We start from the raw sequence: 21,640 nt of genomic DNA, 5'->3' as shown, positions 1-21,640 counted from the left end.
ACCCTAGCTGCTTTTACTACAGTTGCTATAGTTATCGGTTTCACAAATGTCCAAGTCTGTTTCAGAGTTTACTATTTTCTCAGTAATATCATGTGGCAGTGGGCTCCACAGGCTGAATCATGCATTGCAATAACATGATTTGTTTTCTTATCTGTTCTAAAAATCAGCCAAGTGAGTCTCTGCTCTCTTCATATTTCACGAAATGCCCTCTTCTTAACCCGTTGCAGGAACAGAAAACCAGAGCATTATCTGCTCATTGCAAAGGCCCATTGATTTCAATGGGTGCACAAGGAATGCTGGCTCGAGCCATACTCACTTATGGGCCAGGGAGGCCATCATGTGCCAGCAATGCCCCTCTGCCATGTACACTGGTCAAACTGGACAGTCTCTATGTAAAAGAATAAATGGACACAAATCAGACATCAAGAATTATAAGATTCAAAAACCAGTCAGAGAACACTTCAATCTCTTTGGTCACCCGATTATAGACCTAAAAGTTGCAATTCTTCAACAAAAAAACTTCAAAAACAGACTCCAATGAGAGACTGCTGAATTGGAATTAATTTGCAAACTGGATACAATTAACTTAGGCTTGAACAGAGACTGGGAGTGGATGGGTCATCACACAAAGTAAAACTATTTTCCCATGTTTATTCCCCCCCCCCACACTGTTCCTCAGACGTTCTTGTCAACTGCTGGAAATGGCCCACCTTGATTATCACTACAAAAGATTTCCCCCCCATCCCCACCCCCGCTCTCCTGCTGGTAATAGCTCACCTTACCCGATCACTCTCCTTACAGTGTGTGTGATAACACCCATTGTTTCATGTTCTCTATGTATATAAATCTCCCCACTGTATTTTCCACTGAATGCATCCGATGAAGTGGGCTGTGGCTCATGAAAGCTTTTGCTCAAATAAATTGGTTAGTCTCGAAGGTGCCACAAGTCCTCCTGTTCTTTTCACCTGTCAGCAGTAACCAAGCAAACCAAGTCATTCTCTCCAGGCAGAGCCTTTTCAATAATTCGCTATAAATAATGTGTACTAGTTACTGTTCCTTCTTACCTATACAGCGTGTCGCATGTTGCCATGGATATTGGATATATATTATGCCTGAGCTGGAGTATATACCGTATCGCACTGATGAAGTGCACAAGCTTACAGGGTGGCATTGACTCCTGTGCAGAAGGCAGCGCAAAGGGCTGAACATAACTTAGGTCCCAGATTTCGGATATGATGGATCTCTGTTTATCCTAGCCAGAGGCTGGGAGCAAATTAGGGTTAGGGTTACGAAACTGGTTCTCTTAGAACTCCACACACTTTTTTCCAACCAGCTGCCCTTATAACTTTCCGCATTAGCTTTCTGATCCCCGGTGAATGTACCTCGGGGGGAAGCGGGAACAAAATCCCTTTTGTCAGCGTTGAATTTGGAAAGGGTGGGAGGGATAAGACACTTTGTTGTTCAAAAGAAAAATCTATTTGCACATTTTGAGACAGGGCGGCCTGGGAGGTTTCACAGTGAAAATTGCCTATTTTCGCTTGGGGCGAGAGTGGCGACGGGTTCGAGGCTCGCAATGGCAGTGGTTTGTCTTTCAATGCAGAAAAAATCCTGAGCCAGGGACCTGTGACAATGAGAGAAAGTGTCATTTCCCCACTGGGGAATACCAGTGCAGGGACAGGAGGTAAGGGCCTGATCCTGGAACAGTAGTTTCAGGATCCTATTGTACTAGCCACATACAGACACAGTGAGGGACAATCCCTGCTCTGAATAGTTTATGCAACCTAAATAGACAAGACAGACAAAAGAATCTGTAGAGCACCGACCACAAAGGGGGCAGGGCAAGGCGCTACCATAATCCAAATAATTATAAGTATTTATATCCCCATTTCACACCTAGGGAACTGCATCGCAGAGGCCCACATCCTCAAAGGTAGATAGGCACCTCATTCTTGTTGATTTCAATGGGAGTTGGGTGTTTAGATACCTTTAAAGATCTCGACCGGAGAGAGTGACTTAACCAAGATCACACAGAGACTCTGTGGAAGAGCTGGCAGCTGGACCCAGATCGCCTATCGCCCTGCTTTAGCCACTAACTCATCCTTCCTCAGCAGCATGCATGGATCCTAACAGCCAGCCTCTGATGCTTCCATCAGACATCCAGACGAGCCGCAGCGAGAGCTGCGAGCTTGAATCGACTCTAGCTTTGCAGCCTCATCCTGCTCCTAAGATAGCTCCCATGAATCTGGGGAGCAGGAACAAGCCTGTCGCTTGAATAGCTCTCCACCTACAGACTGTCTGTGTGTATATTATCAGCTTCCCAGTCGGTTTCCCTGCCGACACACAACGGTGGGGCAAACCTTGCTGCCTGCTGGTGTTTATTTTAAATTGAATCTTCGCTGAAAAGATTTGCGAGGAGTAATTGTGGTCTTAATTTCAAAATTACAGGGGCCCTCGTGGGCATGAATAGCAGGCAGAAGAATGACTGAATCACTCAGATTACAATATTTAGTGTATTCAGCTAGAAGGCTGGATATCCACTGGCAGTTCTTTCTGGGCATGCTACCAACCCAGCAGTATGTATTTTTGTTTTGTGTTTTTAGTCCTTTGGATCTATTCCTAGCTCAGCCACAGACCTAGCACATGACCTTGAGAAAGTCACTTAACTTATCTGGGCCTAACATCACCCCGTTCCATGTAACAATAGTAGTGCTTAGATCTCACATGTCAGCCTCATGGAATCATAGAATCATAGAATATCAGGGTTGGAAGGGACCCCAGAAGGTCATCTAGTCCAACCCCCTGCTCAAAGCAGGACCAATTCCCAGTTAAATCATCCCAGCCAGGGCTTTGTCAAGCCTGACCTTAAAAACCTCTAAGGAAGGAGATTCTACCACCTCCCTAGGTAACGCATTCCAGTGTTTCACCACCCTCTTAGTGAAAAAGTTTTTCCTAATATCCAATCTAAACCTCCCCCACTGCAACTTGAGACCATTACTCCTCGTTCTGTCATCTGCTACCATTGAGAACAGTCTAGAGCCATCCTCTTTGGAACCCCCTTTCAGGTAGTTGAAAGCAGCTATCAAATCCCCCCTCATTCTTCTCTTCTGCAGGCTAAACAGTCCCAGCTCCCTCAGCCTCTCCTCATAACTCATGTGTTCCAGTCCCCTAATCATTTTTGTTGCCCTTCGCTGGACTCTCTCCAATTTATCCACATCCTTCTTGAAGTGTGGGGCCCAAAACTGGACACAGTACTCCAGATGAGGCCTCACCAATGAGGCCTCACCTCACTCATTTATCTCCATTTTACAGATGGGCAAGCTGAGGCACAAACAGGGGAAGTGATATGGCTACAGGGAGTCAGTGAGAATAGAACCCACATCTTAATCCACTGCCATCTCAGCTGACTAATAAATCTTGCCTACCTCAGAGCAGTGATGTCTGTAAAACATGCTAATAGCCTCACGTGAAAGGTGCCAGCAGTGCAGGGTTAGTCTCAGACGAAGAGGTGTGTGAGCAGAGTGGAGGTATGTGAAATTTCAAAGTTTAAAGGTTTGTTCCCAATACTGTTCTATTCTACAGCTGCCCTTATACTGCGCCCATCACCGTACGTTCATTAAATGACGCGATTAACACCTGTCATGTGTTGTTTGCTCTCTCCGCCTCTTCCCAAGGGAAGAAGAGGGTGCAGTGGAGTGTTTTGTTTTGGTAGGGTTTTAGGTCTTGTTCTGTTTTTCAAGATACAGATTGCTCTGTGTTTATGTCAGAGAAGACAAGGAGCCCACAACCCCAGGTCCAAACACACTGAACTTTGGAAAGATTTGGGGTCTGAATCCCAGTCTGGATATTTATGTCACAGTCACCCCTTTTATCTATAACAGGCCAAACTCTGTCCCCTCCTCCCGATCTTCTGCAATGAGGAGATAGATCTGAATATTATGGCTTGGGACCAAAAGTTCAGATGCTTGAACAGACCTAATCCTTTGTATCTGAAACATTAAGGTCTGAAAAACTGGGCTGGAACAAAAAATGTTAATCAAACATTTCCCAACCCCCTTTGGCTTGAATTCTGACTGGAAGTCTGAGCTTTTACTTCATCTGAGCCTGTTTGATCGAGAGCCTCACTTCACCAATGGCCAATGCTGGATGTTTCAGAGGAAGGTGTAAAACCTCCAGAATGCATCTTGTTATGCAATGCTATGCTATCACTAGAGAGGGACTAGGCTATCTTCCTGACCTCATTATGGCCTGAAGCTTAAGGATTGAGAGATCTTCATGACAAAGGTTTCTCTAAAACTTAGAGCTTGTTAATTCTTGCCTAAGAAAACCATCAGAAATCTGTAGTGAAGTAACATAACCCAGGAAGAGCTTTGCACAGTGGTTTATAACGTGCTTTCACATGCTGCATTCCAGCCAGGTTTTAGGAGGAGCTGTCACTCAGCTGTCATTTCCTTTTTTTTCCTTGCAGTTAAAACAATCATTTGTTATTTTTAGGTGTTTTCCGTAATTAAAGTGACGCCGGAGCGGAGAACCAGCTGATGTGGCTGGCAGGCTTATGAGAGCTTGCTTTTGTGCATCAAGTCAGCAGATGGAAGCTGTTCTCAGAAGGATTCCCTGAGTTTTGCTGTTGCCCTGAACTTTACAATCAACCTCTATAACATTTTACTACAGAAGAGGATGTCGTTGCCCAGAATCCAAATAGAAGAGGTGGTGGACAGTCCAGATGCCTCCTCTGAGAATGCCACACCCCCACATGACCACCTGAGAAGCCTGAAGGCTCTGACAGAGAAACTGAGACTGGAGACCAGGCGCCCTTCCTACTTGGAGTGGAAAGCCAAACTTGAGGACCAGACGTGGAAGAGCCCCAAGCCCTCTGCGGGGGAAGAGGTTAAAGAAGAGAAAAAGGCCACAGAGGAAGTCATCCCTTTAAGAAAGGTGCAGGTGCATCTCAAAGGCAGTTCTTCCCAGGAGAAGGTGACTCTTACTTCAGGGAAACTAAGTGGTTTTGAAAGCATTGAGGAAGCTCTGAATTGGCTCAGGAAGGAACTGGTAAGTGGTTTCCTTTCCAAGATAAATAATGGTCTTAAAAGAGAAGATTAAAGTGACTGTCTAGTCCAGTGGTTCCCAAAGTGGGGTCTGCCATGGGTTATGTGGGGGTCCGCCCCTTGAGCCAGATTACTGCAGTGGGGCTGGAATGCGCTGGTAGAGTGTTATGACACTTTTACCACAAGGGGGACACCATCTTGTTCTCAAAATGGCGTCCTCTCCACAGTGTGGTCTCACCGTACATGTAAGGTCACCCTGTGCAGAGGACACCATCTTGTGCAAGGTCACGCTGTGTGGAGCAGGCCATTTTGAGAATAAAAGGGTGTCCTTGCACTTCGTGACCTCACACACATGGTACAGGAGAGCTCACGCTGGTGGGGAGTTCCAGGAGTACCAGGACCTGCCTGTCCATGACTACACCACAAATATAATTTTAGTTAAAGTGAAAATAAGGGTGATGTGTAGGGCCCTACCAAATTCACGGACCGTGAAATCTGGCCTCCCCCATGAAATCGGGTCTTTTGTGTGCTTGTCCCTATGCTATACAGATTTCACAGGGAGACCAGCGTTTCTCAAATTGGGGGTCCTCACCCAAAAGGGAGTTGCGGGGTGGGGGGGTCACAAGATTATTTTAGGGCGGGCACAGTATTGCCACCCTTACTTCTGCGCTGCCTTCAGAGCCGGGGACCCAGCAGCAGCGCAGAAATAAGGGTAGCAATTCCGCAACCCACACCCTGCAATAAACTTGCAACCCTCCTCGACTCCTTTTCGGGTCAGGACCCCTACAATTACAACACTGTGAAATTTCAACTTTAAATACTTGAAATCATGAAATGTATGATTTTAAAAAATCCTCTGACCGTGAAATTGACCAAAATGGACCGTGAATTTGTAGACAAAAATGGATCCGTGGTTAAAATGTGGAAGCATTAAGAAGAAATATGTATCTACTATTGAAAGGGACTATGAACTCAGCAAGGATCAAATAATAACTAACCCAACAAAGAGAATAATAAGAACATGAAATCTATGTATAAAAAACGAAACGGGCCTGGGGAATTTAGTCAGATGGCAAATGGATCCTTGGTGGAAAAAAGTTTGGGAACCACCGGTCTGGTACATTCTGTCTTTGGGGCTCACTCGTTACAGCAATGAACAATCTTTTGGGGTTTTTCTTTCTCTGGTAGGAGCAGGGGGCCGTTTGGGGACAGCAAGGTTGTGTGATAGCATTATTTAGGAGGTCGTACCTGGAGCTGAATCCAAGCATCTGGGCTGCCACTGGGTTCTATTAAGGTGGGAAAACTCTACACAGCAAACAATCCCTTTGATGAATGGTAGCCTCTTTTATTTTTGTTTTGTCTATTTGCAAATTACAGGTGACCAGGTGACAATTCGTACACAGGGATTGGCTATTCCAACAAACTGGTTGTGAGAAAAGATGTCAGCCTCATGAGATAGTCTCTCTGTCTCTGGGTTTTTTATGGTCCCCATTACTCTAGTATCTGAGGGCGTGATAACATTCAATGTATTTATCTTCACAACACCCCTGTAGGGCAATGTTGTTATCCCCATTTTACAGATGGGGGAACTGAAGCGCAGAGAGGCTAAGTGACTTGCCCAAGGTCACATGGGAAGTCCGTGGCACAGCAGAGGCTTAACCCCAAGTCTATCAAGACTCCAGTGCTCTAACCACCCAACAATCCATTCCTCATTGTCACAATGAGTATTTATTTTCTATTATTCATGCCATGTGACTGTTCACCTGAGTCACATTGTTTTATTCCTGTTGCCTGATTGGACATCCTAGGCATTATAAAAGGAAAAGGTTCCTTGTTTGCTTGTGAACACTCTGCCAACATTCATAATTGTTTGCCAGATTTGCAGTAATAATCATAATGTCTCTTCTAAATGGCGGTGAGAGCACTTTGGGTGTGAGTGTACTTGTGAATATTTATTTGCACGAGTGCTTTGCTTTCCACAAGAAAAAAAATCTTGTGAATAAAATTTTCGCTACCCAAATATTGGCAAATAAATGAATAAACATGACTTAATGAGTTTCATTCACAAGAATATTCACACATACATTTTACTGCATTTGCCCAGCACTGCTTTACCTGTATATAAATTATTTGTAAAAGTGATGTGTGATTTTGGTTGTCTCAGTTTTTGGGTGTCCAGCTTGATACACTTGCCAGGGGTCTGATTTTCAGAGGCAGCTGCGTGGCCCTTTTCTGAAAATCAGCCTCTTTAAGGAGTCTCAAGTTGGGCCCCCCAAAATCACTAGTCATGTTAGAAAATCTTGGCACATTGCCTCAGATTAGGATCCATGTTGAATTTGGGTTTATGACTCAAACCTCACTCCCCAATGGCCTTCATCTGAAAAACAGATCTGAACAGGCCCAGTGATGATGGCAAGGTGCAAGTTTTGTTTTCCAAGCCCCAAGTTCAAGAGGATTTGCATCTGGACTTTGGATTCTGCCTTTTACACAGGTAGAGATTTATTTTGAGCCCCGCTGTGCTGTTCCGATCTGGGGCTTGGGTTTGGGGGTGGACGCACACAATGTGATGAAAGATAAAAGTGGTAAATAAACAGAGAAAGATAAAATAAAAAGAAGAAAAAGAGCTATCTACATGTCCCACTCTCCTAACGATACCCATGGGCACTTACAAGACACTCATCACTGGATCTGGCAGCATCTTACATAATTTAGAAGAATTTCCCTGAAACAAAGAGCATGTTTTTGACTCACCACACCACTTCATCCCCACCTAGAATGGACCAAAGATGGGGAACAGCTGCCAGCAGACTGTTAGAGCATATCAAGGCTTGAAGTTGGCAAAATGCCCTAACAAACAAAATACCCATCTTATACTGTGCTCTAAGGGTAAAATCCCGGCCCCACTGAAATCAATGGCAAAGCAACCATGGACTTTGGTGGGGCTAGGATTTCATCTTACAGGTCAAATTCTGCCTCAGTTGCACCCCAGTGAATGGGCGTTACACTTGCAACTCTCAGGGTACAATTTGCCTCCAGATGTGGCTAGGCTTGGGTTTACCTGTACTTCTAGCAGGAGCAAATACCAAGCAAAGAGGGCCTGCCACTGACAACATCTTGCCCTGGGGAGCTTGGCACGCCATCCAACACCCTACCCCGTGGGCCTTGGCGTGCTGCCAGGTGAGCGATAAGTATTTCTGGCCTGTGTTATCTGCACAGAGAAAGGGAGCTGGGAATGCCGTGAGCTCCATCCCGGGACAGCCACTCCAGCTGAATGCAGGTGCAGCAACAGGGCATCACATGAGAGGCAACCTCTGAGGAACTCGGGACACGGATAATTTAGGGCATAACCAGCATCCTAACTACCTTCTGGAACGGACCTGGCAGCAGAGTACAGAGCAGCAGTCTAATTGGCTTTCGCCAGCCTGCCCTGAGCAACAGAGTGGCCATCTGCATTCTGTGCTAGCCAGAGCGGCCTTCCCTGGAAGTCACGTTAGAGCAGGTGGTGTTCACCTAACCCTTGAGGGGTCAAAGGCACACGCATGTGGGGACACCCAGCCAAGACACCGGTCAATTAAAAGTGCCCAGATATAAAATTAAAGCTCCAGCTTAGAGCTAAGCCCTTGCTGCAAACCTAGAGCATATAACTTCTTCCAGGGACATAAGGCACATCCTTCAGCTCCTCAAAAGGAGCAAGTTTGACTCCTCAAGGCCACAGGTCCAATCAGAGAGGCCAAAGGGGCAAATCCAAGACCTTATTGCAAATCTAGGGGAAATGTTCATGGTCTTCAACTCCAGTGGTCCAGGAAGAGATAGCACTCACTGAGAATCACGTGATAACACATTAGGGCCAGCCCCTCAGCTAGTGTACGTTATTAGTACAGCTCTGCTGAAGTCAATGGAGTTGCACCGATTGACACCAGTTGACCATCTGGCCTTTAAAGTCGGATAGAGTCTGGAATGCAAATTCCCTCCCAAGGCCCGTTTTGCAGCTGTAACTGCAAATTGTGCAGCTCAGCACACTACAAGCTTCTCGAGGGGTTGAACAGCTTTCAGTCCCAGCATGCTCGAGCCCTGGAAATTATTCCCATGTTTGATTTTTGTGCTAGGTGAACAGTTCTGACCAGCTCTGAGTATTCAAATCAGGTTAAAGGTCTTTTAATATCATAGAGTAAATCCCTAAATTCCCCGCTCAATGAAAACCAGCAGTTAAGTCAATGGGAGTAAAGTCTTAAGGAGTGGGCCCGTAGAAAATAAGGCCTGGTCTACACTAGAGTTAGGTCAGCGCAAGGCAGCTTACGTCGATCTGCCTATGGAAATGTCTACACTTACATTTTGTTCCCACCGATGTAACTATCCAGCAACACCGATTTAATAACTTCACCTCCATGAGCGGCGTAGAGGCAAGGTCAATGCAGTTGGGTCGACACAGTCTCAGTGTAGACACTGTGTTGCTTACGTCAACTGTTACTGGCTTTCAGGAGCCTTCCCACAATGCCCCACACTGACAGTACAATTGAAACAAGCGCTGCTGGTGAGGATGCTCACTGACACAAGGAGTAAAGTTTAGACATATACAAGCAATGTAATTACTGCGGCAGCTGTATGCTGACATAACTTAGGTTGACTTAATTTTGTAGTGTAGACATGGCCTAAGTAACATTGCAACATTGGCTTTTCTTGGTATTTACAAAGCAGAGTAAATTAATCAGTGTCCTGAGGGTGGAAGGCCCAACATCTGCCCTCACCACAGATTCAGGTTCTGCTCACAGATGTGGTTAGCTCTGACTGAAGTAATGGACTTTGACTCTTAATATTTAGTTGTTTTCAGGGATCGGCCAACAGGTTCAGACAGACGAAGGGAGCCAGGTCCTGTCCTGCAGTAAAGCTGGTTGGCGTGGAGGGTGTGGCAGCGTGGAAAAGAAAGTGGAAGAAAAAAAAGTGAAAATGTTGAAATGAAACCTTTTGATTTCATTGGAAATTGTTTTGCTTTGTTTTGCAATCCAAACGCTTTGGAAAATTTGAGACGAATTTGCGACATTTTTCGGACAACCCAAATCTGCATTTTTCGGCAACCTTAAGCTTAGTCCAAAAAAATTTTCACCCAGCTCTACTGTGAATATAGTTGGTGTGAATGGTCAGATTTACTAAGGTAGATCCAACTTCTAGTGAAGTCATTGAGAGTCTTCCCATTGACTTCAGTGGGCACTGGCTCAGGTCCTAATTAAAAAGGCAGTAATGGTATCTAAACCTTGGTGATCCTTGGTGTCTCCACTTCAGATCAATTTCTCATCCACATCAAAAGCTCTGTTACTCTGCAACAGGTTTCCAAATGGGCCTATTTTTATCCCAGCCTCTGCTCCCAAAATGAGCTAAATGGGCACTAAACTGAATTCGGAAGAAGAAGCTCGAGCAGGAACACTGTTGACGTGCACCTCATTGCAGATTGTGCTGGTGTTGTGGGGGGATGGGGAGGAGTCCTTTGGCTTTTCTCAGATTGGATTTACTGAGAGATGCCGGACTGGCAGCCCGGGCGAGCAAAGCTCTCTCTTTATGACAGCATGGACTGTTGCAATGCAACTTCCATCCGCTGCCCCACCAGTGTTTCTCAATTCTAACTCAGTCAGCCAGCTGCAGCCTGATTGGCCAGGACCATTCTCCTCCCACTGCCCTGATCTGCATTGCAACAGAGAGAGATGCTGGGAAATATCACCCTATGGCACACAGGAGTTCCCTGGGGCAGCTTTTCTGTGCTCTGCCCCCTCATTACCTCCACTGAAGCGAGGGGCACAGGCTCTTAAATGATGGTCCAAGGGGCCCTTGCTGGTGGTGTGCAGAGAGCTGGCTGCTCCTATGGTGCTGGTTTCTTTTTGCTTTCCATCAGGTGTATGCCATGGAAAGAGGTGAAAAACAAATGAAATATTTTCCTAATATTACTGTCCCACAGAAGTACTGACTATCGTTAAAAGCAGAGAGGAAGGACAGTGCAGTGATTAGGACACTAACTTAGAATGTGGGACGCTGTAACAAGGAACTTAATCCGCTTTCAAAGCAGAGTACAGAACATGGATTGACTGGCCTGTTAGTACACTGTATTCCTTGTGTTGTATGGACACAAGTCATTGGAGTGCGCACTAACTAAAGTTAACGTGGACTCATTCCTGCCCCCAGCCCCTACCCTGTGTAGACAAGCTCAGACTCTCTGTGCTTCAGTTCCCCATCTGTACGCTGAGCTTATAGCACTTACATTAAGGATTGCAAAGTGCTCAGATACTACTGTAATGGAGACTTTATAAGTACCTTATCTAGATGGACAGGACTATTATGGGGTTGCACTGAGAGGGGAGTGATCTGCATGGATGGGAATGGAAAGAGAGGTAGGTCCATGGAGCTCTCTATTATGATGTGCTCTCCACTGTAAATATCCGATAAAGGGCCTTCTGGGCTGGTGAGGGTGAGCAGGATGCATCCCTTTGGTTAGGAAGGAGGTACTGAGACTTCACTGCTGCGCCACATGAAAATGGAGGTTATATACCAATAGCTAAAAGAAAAGGAGTACTTGTGGCACCTTAGAGACTAACCAATTTATTTGAGCATGAGCTTTCATGAGCTACAGCTCACTTCATCGGATGCATACCGTGGAAAATACAGAAGATGTTTTTATACACACAGACCATGAAAAAATGGGTGTTTACCATTACAAAAGGTTTTCTCTCCCCCTACCCCACTCTCCTGCTGGTAATAGCTTATCTAAAGAAATCACTCTCCTTAGCTCCAATAGCTAGGACACATACCTTCTGTTGTCTCAGAATGGGACAAAACCAATGGGGCATTTCTGCGTCCCTTGTTGAAAACTGAGCAAGTAGGAAAGAGGAGAGCAAATTCTCCTTAAAATGCGAATAAATCGACACTAAGGAATAATCCTGCATTGGCAGGGGCAGGAATCCAGGGCTCAGTCTTGCACTGTTGAAGTCAACGGGAGTTTTGACTTCAATAGAAGTAGGACCAGGCACTAGTTGTGCTAGCTGGTCTTTTCCGCCTCTAATTTCCAGATTTCCATGATAAAATAGGATCCACACCCCTCTGATTATATGACAGGGTTCAGTTGAGGTGTTCTGCTCTCCTGCCTTTTTAAATGTAAATGGATCTGTTCAAAACAGAAATCATATTGAAAGAGATTTCTTACCAGCCACTTCTGAACTGGATTCTGGAATATCCAATTGACTGTTCACCAATCATGCTGTCAGTTGTTTGTTCATCACACAGCTGGGCTGTTTACCTGTGTATTTATGATTGGTTTCATTGTCCAGGTCAGATGAAGTTGAGCCACGTGTTACAGTTGTGTTGCTGGCCCAGCAGGGGAATGTTTAAATTGAAAAACAACTGTGGCCACTGACACGTAAACAGTAGCCATGTTCACTCTTTCCAGTAAGTTGTGTAGAACTCTGTCTACCTGACAGTGTCCCTTTATAGCGGAGGTCATTCATAATTGACAGTGCCTTCTGTCACACTTGGGTTAGGTGTTTCCATTACTGTCAACTAGGAACTAGAACAGCAGAGCCACGGTTAGGATTTCTGGTTTCTGCCCCAAGCTCTGCTAACTTTCTGGGTGATCTTGGACAAGTCACTTAACCTTCCTCTGCAGATCTGGTCCGGTCTCCCATCAGTGACAAGTGAACTGCCTAGATGGCTCAGAGATCAGCAATTCCAGTGTTGCTGCACCATGGTTTGCCCCTCTGTAAAATGGGAACAGCTCTAATACATAGCCCCTCGCATTCATGGGGAGGGAGCGATCAGTTGGTCTCAGAGAGATTTGAGATCCACCAGGGAAAGGTGCTCTGTAAGTGCGGAGGGCAGGGGGTCTGATTCTCAGAGCTACTGAGCACCCAGAACTGCAGTTGAAGTTCATGGGATCTGTGGGTGCTCAGCACCCCTGAAAATCGTCACATCAGGGAAGTGAGCTATATAGAGGCAGATTCACACTGCTGTAAATTGCCATAGTTCCATTGTGATGATGGTTATTTTAGACCGAACAAGCCTTTGGTGATGCCTGGTTTTCCTTTGTGTATCTCGAGCCAACTCCCCATGAGTGGAACATGGCCTCATGGATTCCACTCATAGCCCAGTCACCACAAATAGATGCCTCAAATGTGTAAACACCCCGAAGGAGTTGTTACCACACAAGATGTTCGTTAGTTGTCAAGAAGCAAAACTCTGAACGTCAGATCCCAATCAGAGATGGGCAGAGTCTCCAGCGTCATTGCTCCATTGTGCTGATAATCCTTTTGTCAGCCATCACAAAGCTTTGTTTCTTTTTCCTTTATGTATTGTCTGGAAGGAAAAAGGCAGCTCTTCTTAACGGAGCTCAGCCGAAAGAGAAGCAACTTCCCACCCAGCCCCTAACCCCACCCGCCACAGAAGCGAACAAAGCCGGAGGAGAGCTTTATCTCCCTGGGAAAATGTTGCTACCATCAGTCACTGCAGCTCCTGTTTCTGGTGCGTTGTCTCTCTCTCTTTGTGATTCAGCCTGTGGGGATGATAATGCTGCTTAGCACACTCAGAGCCCTTTGCATGCGGAGATCTCAAAGTGCAAGGTGTTGGAACTGGCAAAGAGAATGACAGTGACTTGCCCAGCAGAGCTAAGAATAGTATTCATGGCTCGCCTTGTTAAAACCTCAGCTGTCGCCATGGGGCGGGCAAGAAGGGGAGAGGAAAGTCTGAGATTAGAGCTATGAGCACCATCTGCCATCTTGGTATTTTGGCTTGTGTGAAAACGTCAGGGTGCCTTAACAGCATATCAGCACCTCATCAGAAAGGCCAGAGTGGGTTCCAAAAAAGGAAAAGCTAGTTTCATGAAAAAATTGGAACTGTCCAAGTGGCTTTCATGTCAAGGACCCCTCTTTTGTTATTTCAACATTTCTGTGACTTTTTTAAAGCATTTTTTTTAGACTATTAACCGAAAACAGTAGCGAAAACTCAATCAAAATGGTTGTCGACATCCTTAATAAACAGAAACTTTCGGCAGCCATTTTGCCAGCCTCTTTGGTTAAAACAATAAGAACGCCTGCAGAAAAGTCAGAAAACTTCCCCCAGAAATGGAAACATTTCAACAACATCAATACTTTGTAAGGCTCCGTTTTGCTCGGGGGGGTGGCGGTTGTGTGGGGAAGAGACAGGAATGACATCACAAATGCTGACAATGCTACAAGTAAGCTGCCTCTGAGCCTGGTGTAATTGCGTAACGGTGACTCAGTCCTCCCCCAGCCACTGAGATGAGGATCCAGGGTTTTCACCATGTTCTTAGGGCATTCGGGCACATTCTGCCAGGGCCTGGCAGGCTCTGCAGTAAGAGAAACCTGCCCCTGATTAATCCTAACTGTGTTTACATCAGCCCTGAGCGCACCCATCGAGCACAAGGCCTCACAGCACCCCAGGGAGGCAGAGGACTGACAGGAGGGGAAACTGAGGCCCAGAGTTGCTCAGCGACTTACCCAAGGTCCCACAAAATGGCAGGGATAGAACCAGGCCACACTCCCAGTCCCTGGTCCTGCAAGGCAGCGGTTCCATCCCCAGGCCTGCACTGAGACCATCCCTGGGCAAGGCACCAGGGTCTTTCCCCTGCAACATTGCCTGTGCAGAGACAGAGAGGAAGCAGCTTGTGCTTCTCCTGCTCAGGGCCTGCCAGGGGCTAGTTCGACCCCTGATACAAGCTGGGGCAGCCCCCTAACTCATGGTCCTGTTGCAATGGCCCTGTGAGGACTTTTCAGAACTGAACTGGTGGGACATAGGACTGCCCTGGCCACTGTCCCTGCCACCCTCTATCGCCCCTTGTCTCTGTTCGTGGGAGGAATGCATTGAGCCACATGAGCAGACTTTGTGCCCCCTGCCTCAGGGGCATTCCCCCAGGGTGCCCTCCAGCCCCTTTGCGGCAAAACCCTACACGGCAGGGATTAGCCTGATGCTCTGTGTCTGTTTCTGAGCAGCTCAGGAACAGATACAGGCTCAAACTGGAGGAAGCCCAGAGAAAGGCGACAAAAATCATAAAGGGGGTGGAGGAGCTGACTTATGGGAAAAGATGAAAAGAGCTGGATCGGTGTCAGAGTGTGGCTGAATGTGCTCTGGCTTGGCCAGAAAACCACCAAGGGCCTGATCCAAAACCTATTGACATCAATGGGAGTCTTCCCACTAACTCCAGTGGGATTGGGAGCAGGCCCCAGGATGGAAAATGAAAGCCATCTACAAGTGTTTGAAGAGGGCAAGCCCCAGAAAGAGAGCGGGGTTGGTTAGGAGGTACCAGGTAGGAGAAGCAGACTGAAACTGATGAAAGCCTAGCCTCTGTTTGTCAGAGGGTGGAGATAGATGGCGGGAGAGAGATCACTTGATCATTACTTGTTAGGTTCACTCCTTCTGGGGCACCTGGTACTGGCCACTGTCGGTAGACAGGACACTGGGCTGGGTGGACCTTTGGTCTGACCCAGTGTGGCCGTTCGTATGTTCTTAAAGCAACATTTAGGAACTTTGGAATGGCCAGACTGGATCAGATGCAGGTTCCCTCTAGTCCAGTATCCTGTCTCCAGTAGTGGCCAGTACAAGACATTTCGAAGGAAGATGTAAGAACCCCACAACTGGCAGGTGTGACGCAATTTGCTCTCCACATTCAATCTCAGCCTGGTCTGCAATAGTCACAGGCTGGCCTAAGCCCCAGAGCCTGAGGTTTTTATTTCCCTTCCAAAGCTCTTTATTTTGTTGGTATTTACTAATCTAACGCTGGCTATTCTTATTCTCTGTATAATGTCCAATCCCTCTTCGAATCTTGCTAATCTTTTGGCCCACGATATCCAGTGGCAATGAGTTCCACAGCCTAATAATGTGTTGGGTGAAAGGGCATTTCCTTTTATGCTTTTTGAATCTGCCACCTTTCAAGGCTAGATATCAGGAAACAACTTCTAAGCAGTGAGATCTACTATAATGCAGAACAGCATCTCCCATGGGCAACCCCATTGCAGGAGCCACTTAAAACCGGGTGGGACAAGCCCCTGGTGAATGTAATGCACCAGACCCTGAGCTGGTGTATATCAGCCTAACTCCATGGAATTAGGCTGATTTACGCCAGCAGGCGGTCTGACCCAGGGCGGTGGGAACAATTCCCGGGGAATTCTTTCCCCATCTATAATTGCTGTTTCTCTTAAGTGCTGCTCGCTCGGAGATAAATCAAAGTGCCCTCAGCTAAAGGGAGAGGGAAGCTGGGTGAATCCCGAGTGCTGCGGTGACTGATTGCCCCCCCCACCCCTACCCCCGGTCTCTGTGTTTCAGGCAGAAATGCGCCTGCAGGACCAGCAGCTGGCACGGCAGCTCATGCGCTTGCGAAGCGACATCAACAAGCTGAAGATCGAGCAGACCTGCCACCTGCACCGGTGCATGCTCAATGACGCCACCCACGAGCTGGAGGAGCGGGACGAGCTGGCCGACCTCTTCTGCGACTTCCCGCTCACGAGCTCCTTCAGCCTCTCCGCACCCCTCAAGCTCATCGGCGTCACCAAGATGAACATCAACTCCCGCCGGTTCTCGCTGTGCTAGAGCGGGGAGGGGGGCACGGGAGGGAGCGCCCCGGGGTGGGGAGGGCTGGGGGAGCGGAGGTGCAGGCAGAGGGATCCCTCCACTGAACTGCCAGATCCGAAGACTCAAGAGGATGCAGAGGGGAAGAGGTAAAATGCGGTGGATCCCACAGCTGCTCTTGCCTCCAGGTGGTGCCGGTAGATCTCAGCCCTGAGACAGTCTGGAGAAGCCTACAGACAAGCTGGGGTATTAGAACCATCAGGAACCAGGAAGAGCCTCTGAGGCTAACACCTGCAATTTAGTCTGCTCCTTTGCAAGTGCAATCCCACCTCCTCCTCCTCATCGGTAAGTAATTGTAAAAGACAGTGGCAGTGCCAGAAGGATCAGCGAGGCAGCAGGAGGCCACTGGACCTCCCAGGTGCTTGGAAATCAAAGGGAAGGTTACAAGTACAGCCATGCACCAAAGCAAAACCCCTTTCATCCGCCTGGGGCCAGAAACCATGGCTCCTCTAAAAAACCAATGATACTCCTCTGTTTGGAAGGGCTGAAGGTTGCTATCTTGATTAGAAAGCAGATTTCCAATGGCAGCCGCGCTTCCAAGGGATGAGTTATAGTGGGTTTATGTCGTGCACAATCCCAAAAGAACGGCAGAGAAGCTGGGCTTGTCCTGACTTGTGCCTTCGCTGTGAATGGTAACTATGGACATCATACACATTTATACAGCGATTCAGGCTGGTCTGTGCCCTCTGGAGGATATGATCAGGGCTGCAAATGTTCTGGATCTCATTCTTAACTTGCTTTCTCTACAACAGCCGTATGAGGCGGCTCGGTTATCCCCCAAACAGACTAAGAAACATAGGGCAATAGACCCGCACTGTGATGGCCCACATCCCCATCCCACTGGCATCAGGTGGGACTCGGCCAACACTCCCCAGGATCAGCCTCCAGCGGGCCAGGCTAGCCGTATCCAAATAAAAGAAGGAAATGTAAAGAGGAAAACGGATATGTTTCCTAGTGACCACAGTAGTAAGAATTACTGTAAAATTACTACAAGAAAGAGAGCTATTGCCAAGTCTGCTGTTGATCTGTGGTGTGAACGTATGCTCTGCAACACAGAGAGTGACCATTTACTGCCAAACAGAGCCATCAGTCTATATTGTATCAGGATTGTTTCAAGGCTCTGCTTCCGTCCCTTCTAAGCCTTCACCGAACACAGATCTCTGGGGCAATGCCCTCCATTCTTCACAAGCGTAAAGGAACTTCTGTCCCTAACTTGCATTACTCATCATACCAGGCCAGCTGTGCTCTTCCCTACCTGCGAGATCAGCTTCACAAATCAGTTTCCCAAGCGTCGGCTTGGAGGAAGCTCTTCTGGTGAATGGCAGAGGGCTCAGACAGAGGCACCTGCACGTCTTTGATCGCAAATTTTATATTGTGTATAAGCCCATCAGAATCCACAGGGACCTAGAAAGGAATGACAGGGCAGTGAAGTCTTTTCGGTTTAGTTTTTTCCTTCCCTTGAATGGTTTGGGCTTTAGTAGCTCCAGGGTGTCCATATCATTTAATCGGAAACGACAACAGCTTTCAGAGTGAGCAGTGGTTCAAGATTGTCACTGGAGGTCATTAACCGATTCTTATTGCAGTAAGGCATGCTAGTTAGCCACCTCTTATGCATGGGGTATTAATCTCCCAGAAACCGGTCAGGAGGTCTGTCATGGGTGCGTGACCACTGCTAACATTCAGTCTTGATTAAAGTATCGACAGTATCGTACAGTGCTGGTCCAGTACTGCAGTGTTCTGTAGCAATGGCTGATTATGACAGTAACAGTAATACCCAGCTCTTAACAGTGCTTTTGATGAGGAGATCTCAAAGCAATTTACAAAGGAGGTCAGTTTCGTTATCAATACCCAGAAAGGCACTGGAACAAATTATCAAACAATCATTAGTAAGCACCTAGAGGATAACAGTGTTATAAGGAATAACCAGCATGGATTTGTCAAGAACAAATCATGCCAAACCAACCTAATTTCATTCTTTGAGAGGCTTACTGGCCTGATTGATATGGGGGAAAGTGGTAGATGTGATATATCTTGACTTCAAAAGGCTTTTGACACAGTCCCATATGATATTCTCATAAGCAAACTAGGAAAATGCCATCTAGATGAAACTACTAGGGCAAGTGGGTTATCAATGGTTTGCTGGGGGATGTGTCTAGTGGGGTCCTGCAGGGGTCTGTCCTAGGTCTGGTGCTATTAAATATTTTAATTAATGATTTGGATGATGGAGTGAAGATTACACTTGTAAAATTTGCAGGTGACACCAAACTGGGATGGATTACTAGCATTTTGAAGATTAGAATTCAAAATAACCTCGATAACTTAGAGAATTGGTCTGAAATCAACAAGAAGAAATTCAATAAAGACAAGTGTACAGTACTTCACTTAGAAAGGTAAAATCAAACGCACAACTACAAAATGGGGAATAACTGGCTAGGTCATAGTACTGCTGAAAAGGATCTGGGGGTTATAATGGATCACAAATTAAATATGAGCCAACAATGTGATGCAATTGCGAAAAAGGCTAATATCATTCTGAGGTGTATTAACAGGAGTGTCATAAGTAAGACCTGGGAGGTAGCTGTCCCACTCTACTCAGCACTGGTGAGGCCTCATCTGGAGTACTGTGTCCAGTTTTGGGTGCCGCACTTGTAGAAAGATGTGGACAAATTGGAAAGAATCTAGAGGAGAGCACCAAAAGCAATAAAAGAATGAGAAAACCTGACCTCTGATGAAAGGTTAAAAAAACCTGACATGTCTAGCCTTGAGAAGACTGAGAGAGGATTGATAATTTTAAAACACGTTAAAGGCTGTTATAAAGAGGACGGTGATCGGTTGGGCTCCAATGTCCACCAAGGGGAGGAGAAGAAGTAATGGGCTTCACTGCAACAAGGGGGATTTAGGTTAGATACGAGAAAAAACTTTCTAAATATAACTTATATAAGGAGAGTTAAGTAGTGGAATGGGTTACTACAGGAGGGTGTAGAATCCCTGTCCCTGGAGGTTTTTAAGAACAGGTTAGACAAACATCTGTCAGGGATCGTCTAGGTTTACTTAACCCTGCCTCAGCGAGGAGGGATGGATTAGATGTATGGCTGCCTGCGGTGCTCAAGAGCATGGGTACCTGCCTCAGGCCAGACTGTTAGTAACCAAGACACAAACTCCGGATTGGCTGTGAGTTCTACACTTAGATTTCATAGCCAATTACCATGGGTAAACTCCTCGGGCACAACAGCACCCTTAGCGCGGAGTCACAGGTAGTCCCATTGGGTATTCTGATCTGTCTCACCAACCAGGTGAGCATACCTTTGTGATAGATGGTCCCTTACACCAAGGAGCACAGCAATATTCAGGTTACTCTCAGTCCCAACGGACCAGTCACTTACCCCAGGTCACTTGCACCCTAGCTCTCACACCAAAGACAATGCTTGTAGCCAATCCTATAACAAACTAACTAAAGATTAATTAAATAGGAAAAGGAAACCAGAGAGTTATTTACAAGGTTAAAGCAAGTAAACATAGATACACAAATGAGTTACAATCTTAAATTGCAAAAGGTAATAGGAGCTTCTATAATTGGCAAGCTCTGTATGTCTTTTAGGGCTAACCCAGGCTAAGCAACTGGGGATCTCTCACTTATCCCTAGAAACACTGTGCCCCCCAGAGTCCAAGCAGCATAGAAATACTAAATTCCTTTGGTTTGTGGTTTTCATCCCCCTACTGCCATGTACTCTGAGTTGCAAACTCAGGTGATGGGAGGAATCCACTTGCATGACTCATCTTCACATGGAGGACAGCAGGACAAAGAAGTCTTTTGTCCTCCTGTTGACTGCATGTAGGGAAATTCCAGTTGCACTGTCCTACAGTGATGCATCTGGTATCGATGGTCCTTGCCTTCTGGGAAGGATGTAACACCTTCTGCTGAAGATCAGCCCTTCATGCCAATTAATGTCTTTCCTGTCTGATAATTTACATAGTCATTTTCACAGGGACTCATAATACAACTGTTTTCAGTGGTTCTCAACCTATTTACCATTGTGGGCAGCATATGTGGCCCACAATGTGTTATGTGGGCCCATCCAATGTTCCCTGTATGGCCCTGAGGATGTCACATGGTCCACAGCTGTGTGCTGATTGGGCCGCAGGTTGAGAACCACTAGATATTACCTTACAACATAGGATACAGAGGTTATATGTGAGATTAATGCATGCATTGACTCACAAGCATTCAATAAAGTCTAAACACATTCTTACCATTCTAATACTTATTTTAATACTTTCAACAGACTGATTCTAGCTATGTATTTGCCAGCATTCAGCTGAGATGTGGGGGCCTTGGCATAGAGCTGGCACCTGGTATGCCAGTGTTGCAATGACTTCTTGAGGTCCCTTCCAGCCCTACAGTTCTATAATTATCCCTATTTTACAGATGGGGAAACTGAGGCACTGAGTGGTCCAATGACTTGCCCTCGGTCACCCAGCAGGCTAATAGCAGAGCTGGATTAGAACGCAGGGCTCCTGAGTGCTAGCGTGATACGCTATTCACTAGGCAACACTGTGCCTAGCAATACTCTATGGTTTTGGACCACTACCGTAGCATACTTGGAGTACATTGTGTAACCGTTACACTGGTGAGCACTTACTCATGTATATCGTCCCTTTAAATTCAATAGACAGCTGTGCATGTGCTAACCAATATGAGTCAGGACCTTGATTTTTTTAACACAGGGATGGGAGTAGAATTGATCAAAAGACCAATTATTGTATTTTTGCAGGAAATTTTGAAAAATGCTTATTTTCCAAAAAATCCTGTAGAATTGGTTTTTTTTTCAATGAAAAACCAAAAATGAAATATTGTTGGCTTTCAGAAATATTTGCAGTCAAATTTTTTACCAAAAGACAAAAAAGGTACTTAAAAACATTTTTTTTTTACCAAAACGCAGAAAATGTCAACCAAAAATGAATGTTTTCATTTGGATCTAAAAGCG

General features: G+C 46.2%; 1 protein-coding gene and 1 long non-coding RNA gene across 2 annotated transcripts in view; one reads left to right on the top strand and one right to left on the bottom strand.

Moving 5' to 3' along the window:
- The window catches only part of FAM167A (family with sequence similarity 167 member A), a gene marked incomplete at its 3' end in the record, with an annotated part of 28,071 nt that extends 11,455 nt beyond the window's left edge, over positions 1–16,616 (top strand). Inside the window, exons 2-3 of the mRNA XM_084622812.1 lie at positions 4,492–5,046; positions 16,353–16,616. Coding sequence (XP_084478938.1) covers positions 4,675–5,046; positions 16,353–16,616 — 636 coding nt within the window. The 5' untranslated portion in view covers positions 4,492–4,674. The remainder of the gene's footprint in view (positions 1–4,491; positions 5,047–16,352) is intronic.
- The window catches only part of LOC311517726, a 32,014-nt gene extending 10,577 nt beyond the window's left edge, over positions 1–21,437 (bottom strand). The window contains exons 1-2 of the long non-coding RNA XR_014710775.1: positions 17,911–21,437; positions 317–388 (exon numbers count right to left, since the gene is read on the bottom strand). This is a non-coding gene — a long non-coding RNA (uncharacterized lncRNA). The remainder of the gene's footprint in view (positions 1–316; positions 389–17,910) is intronic.
- Between the last annotated feature and the right edge of the window lie 203 nt (positions 21,438–21,640).

Source organism: Lepidochelys olivacea (assembly GCF_965140295.1).
Source record: "Lepidochelys olivacea isolate rLepOli2 genome assembly, chromosome: 3".
Classification (NCBI taxonomy): Eukaryota; Metazoa; Chordata; order Testudines; family Cheloniidae; genus Lepidochelys; species Lepidochelys olivacea.
Note: the sequence above shows the minus strand (reverse complement) of the source record. Positions and strands in the feature narration are given on the sequence as shown.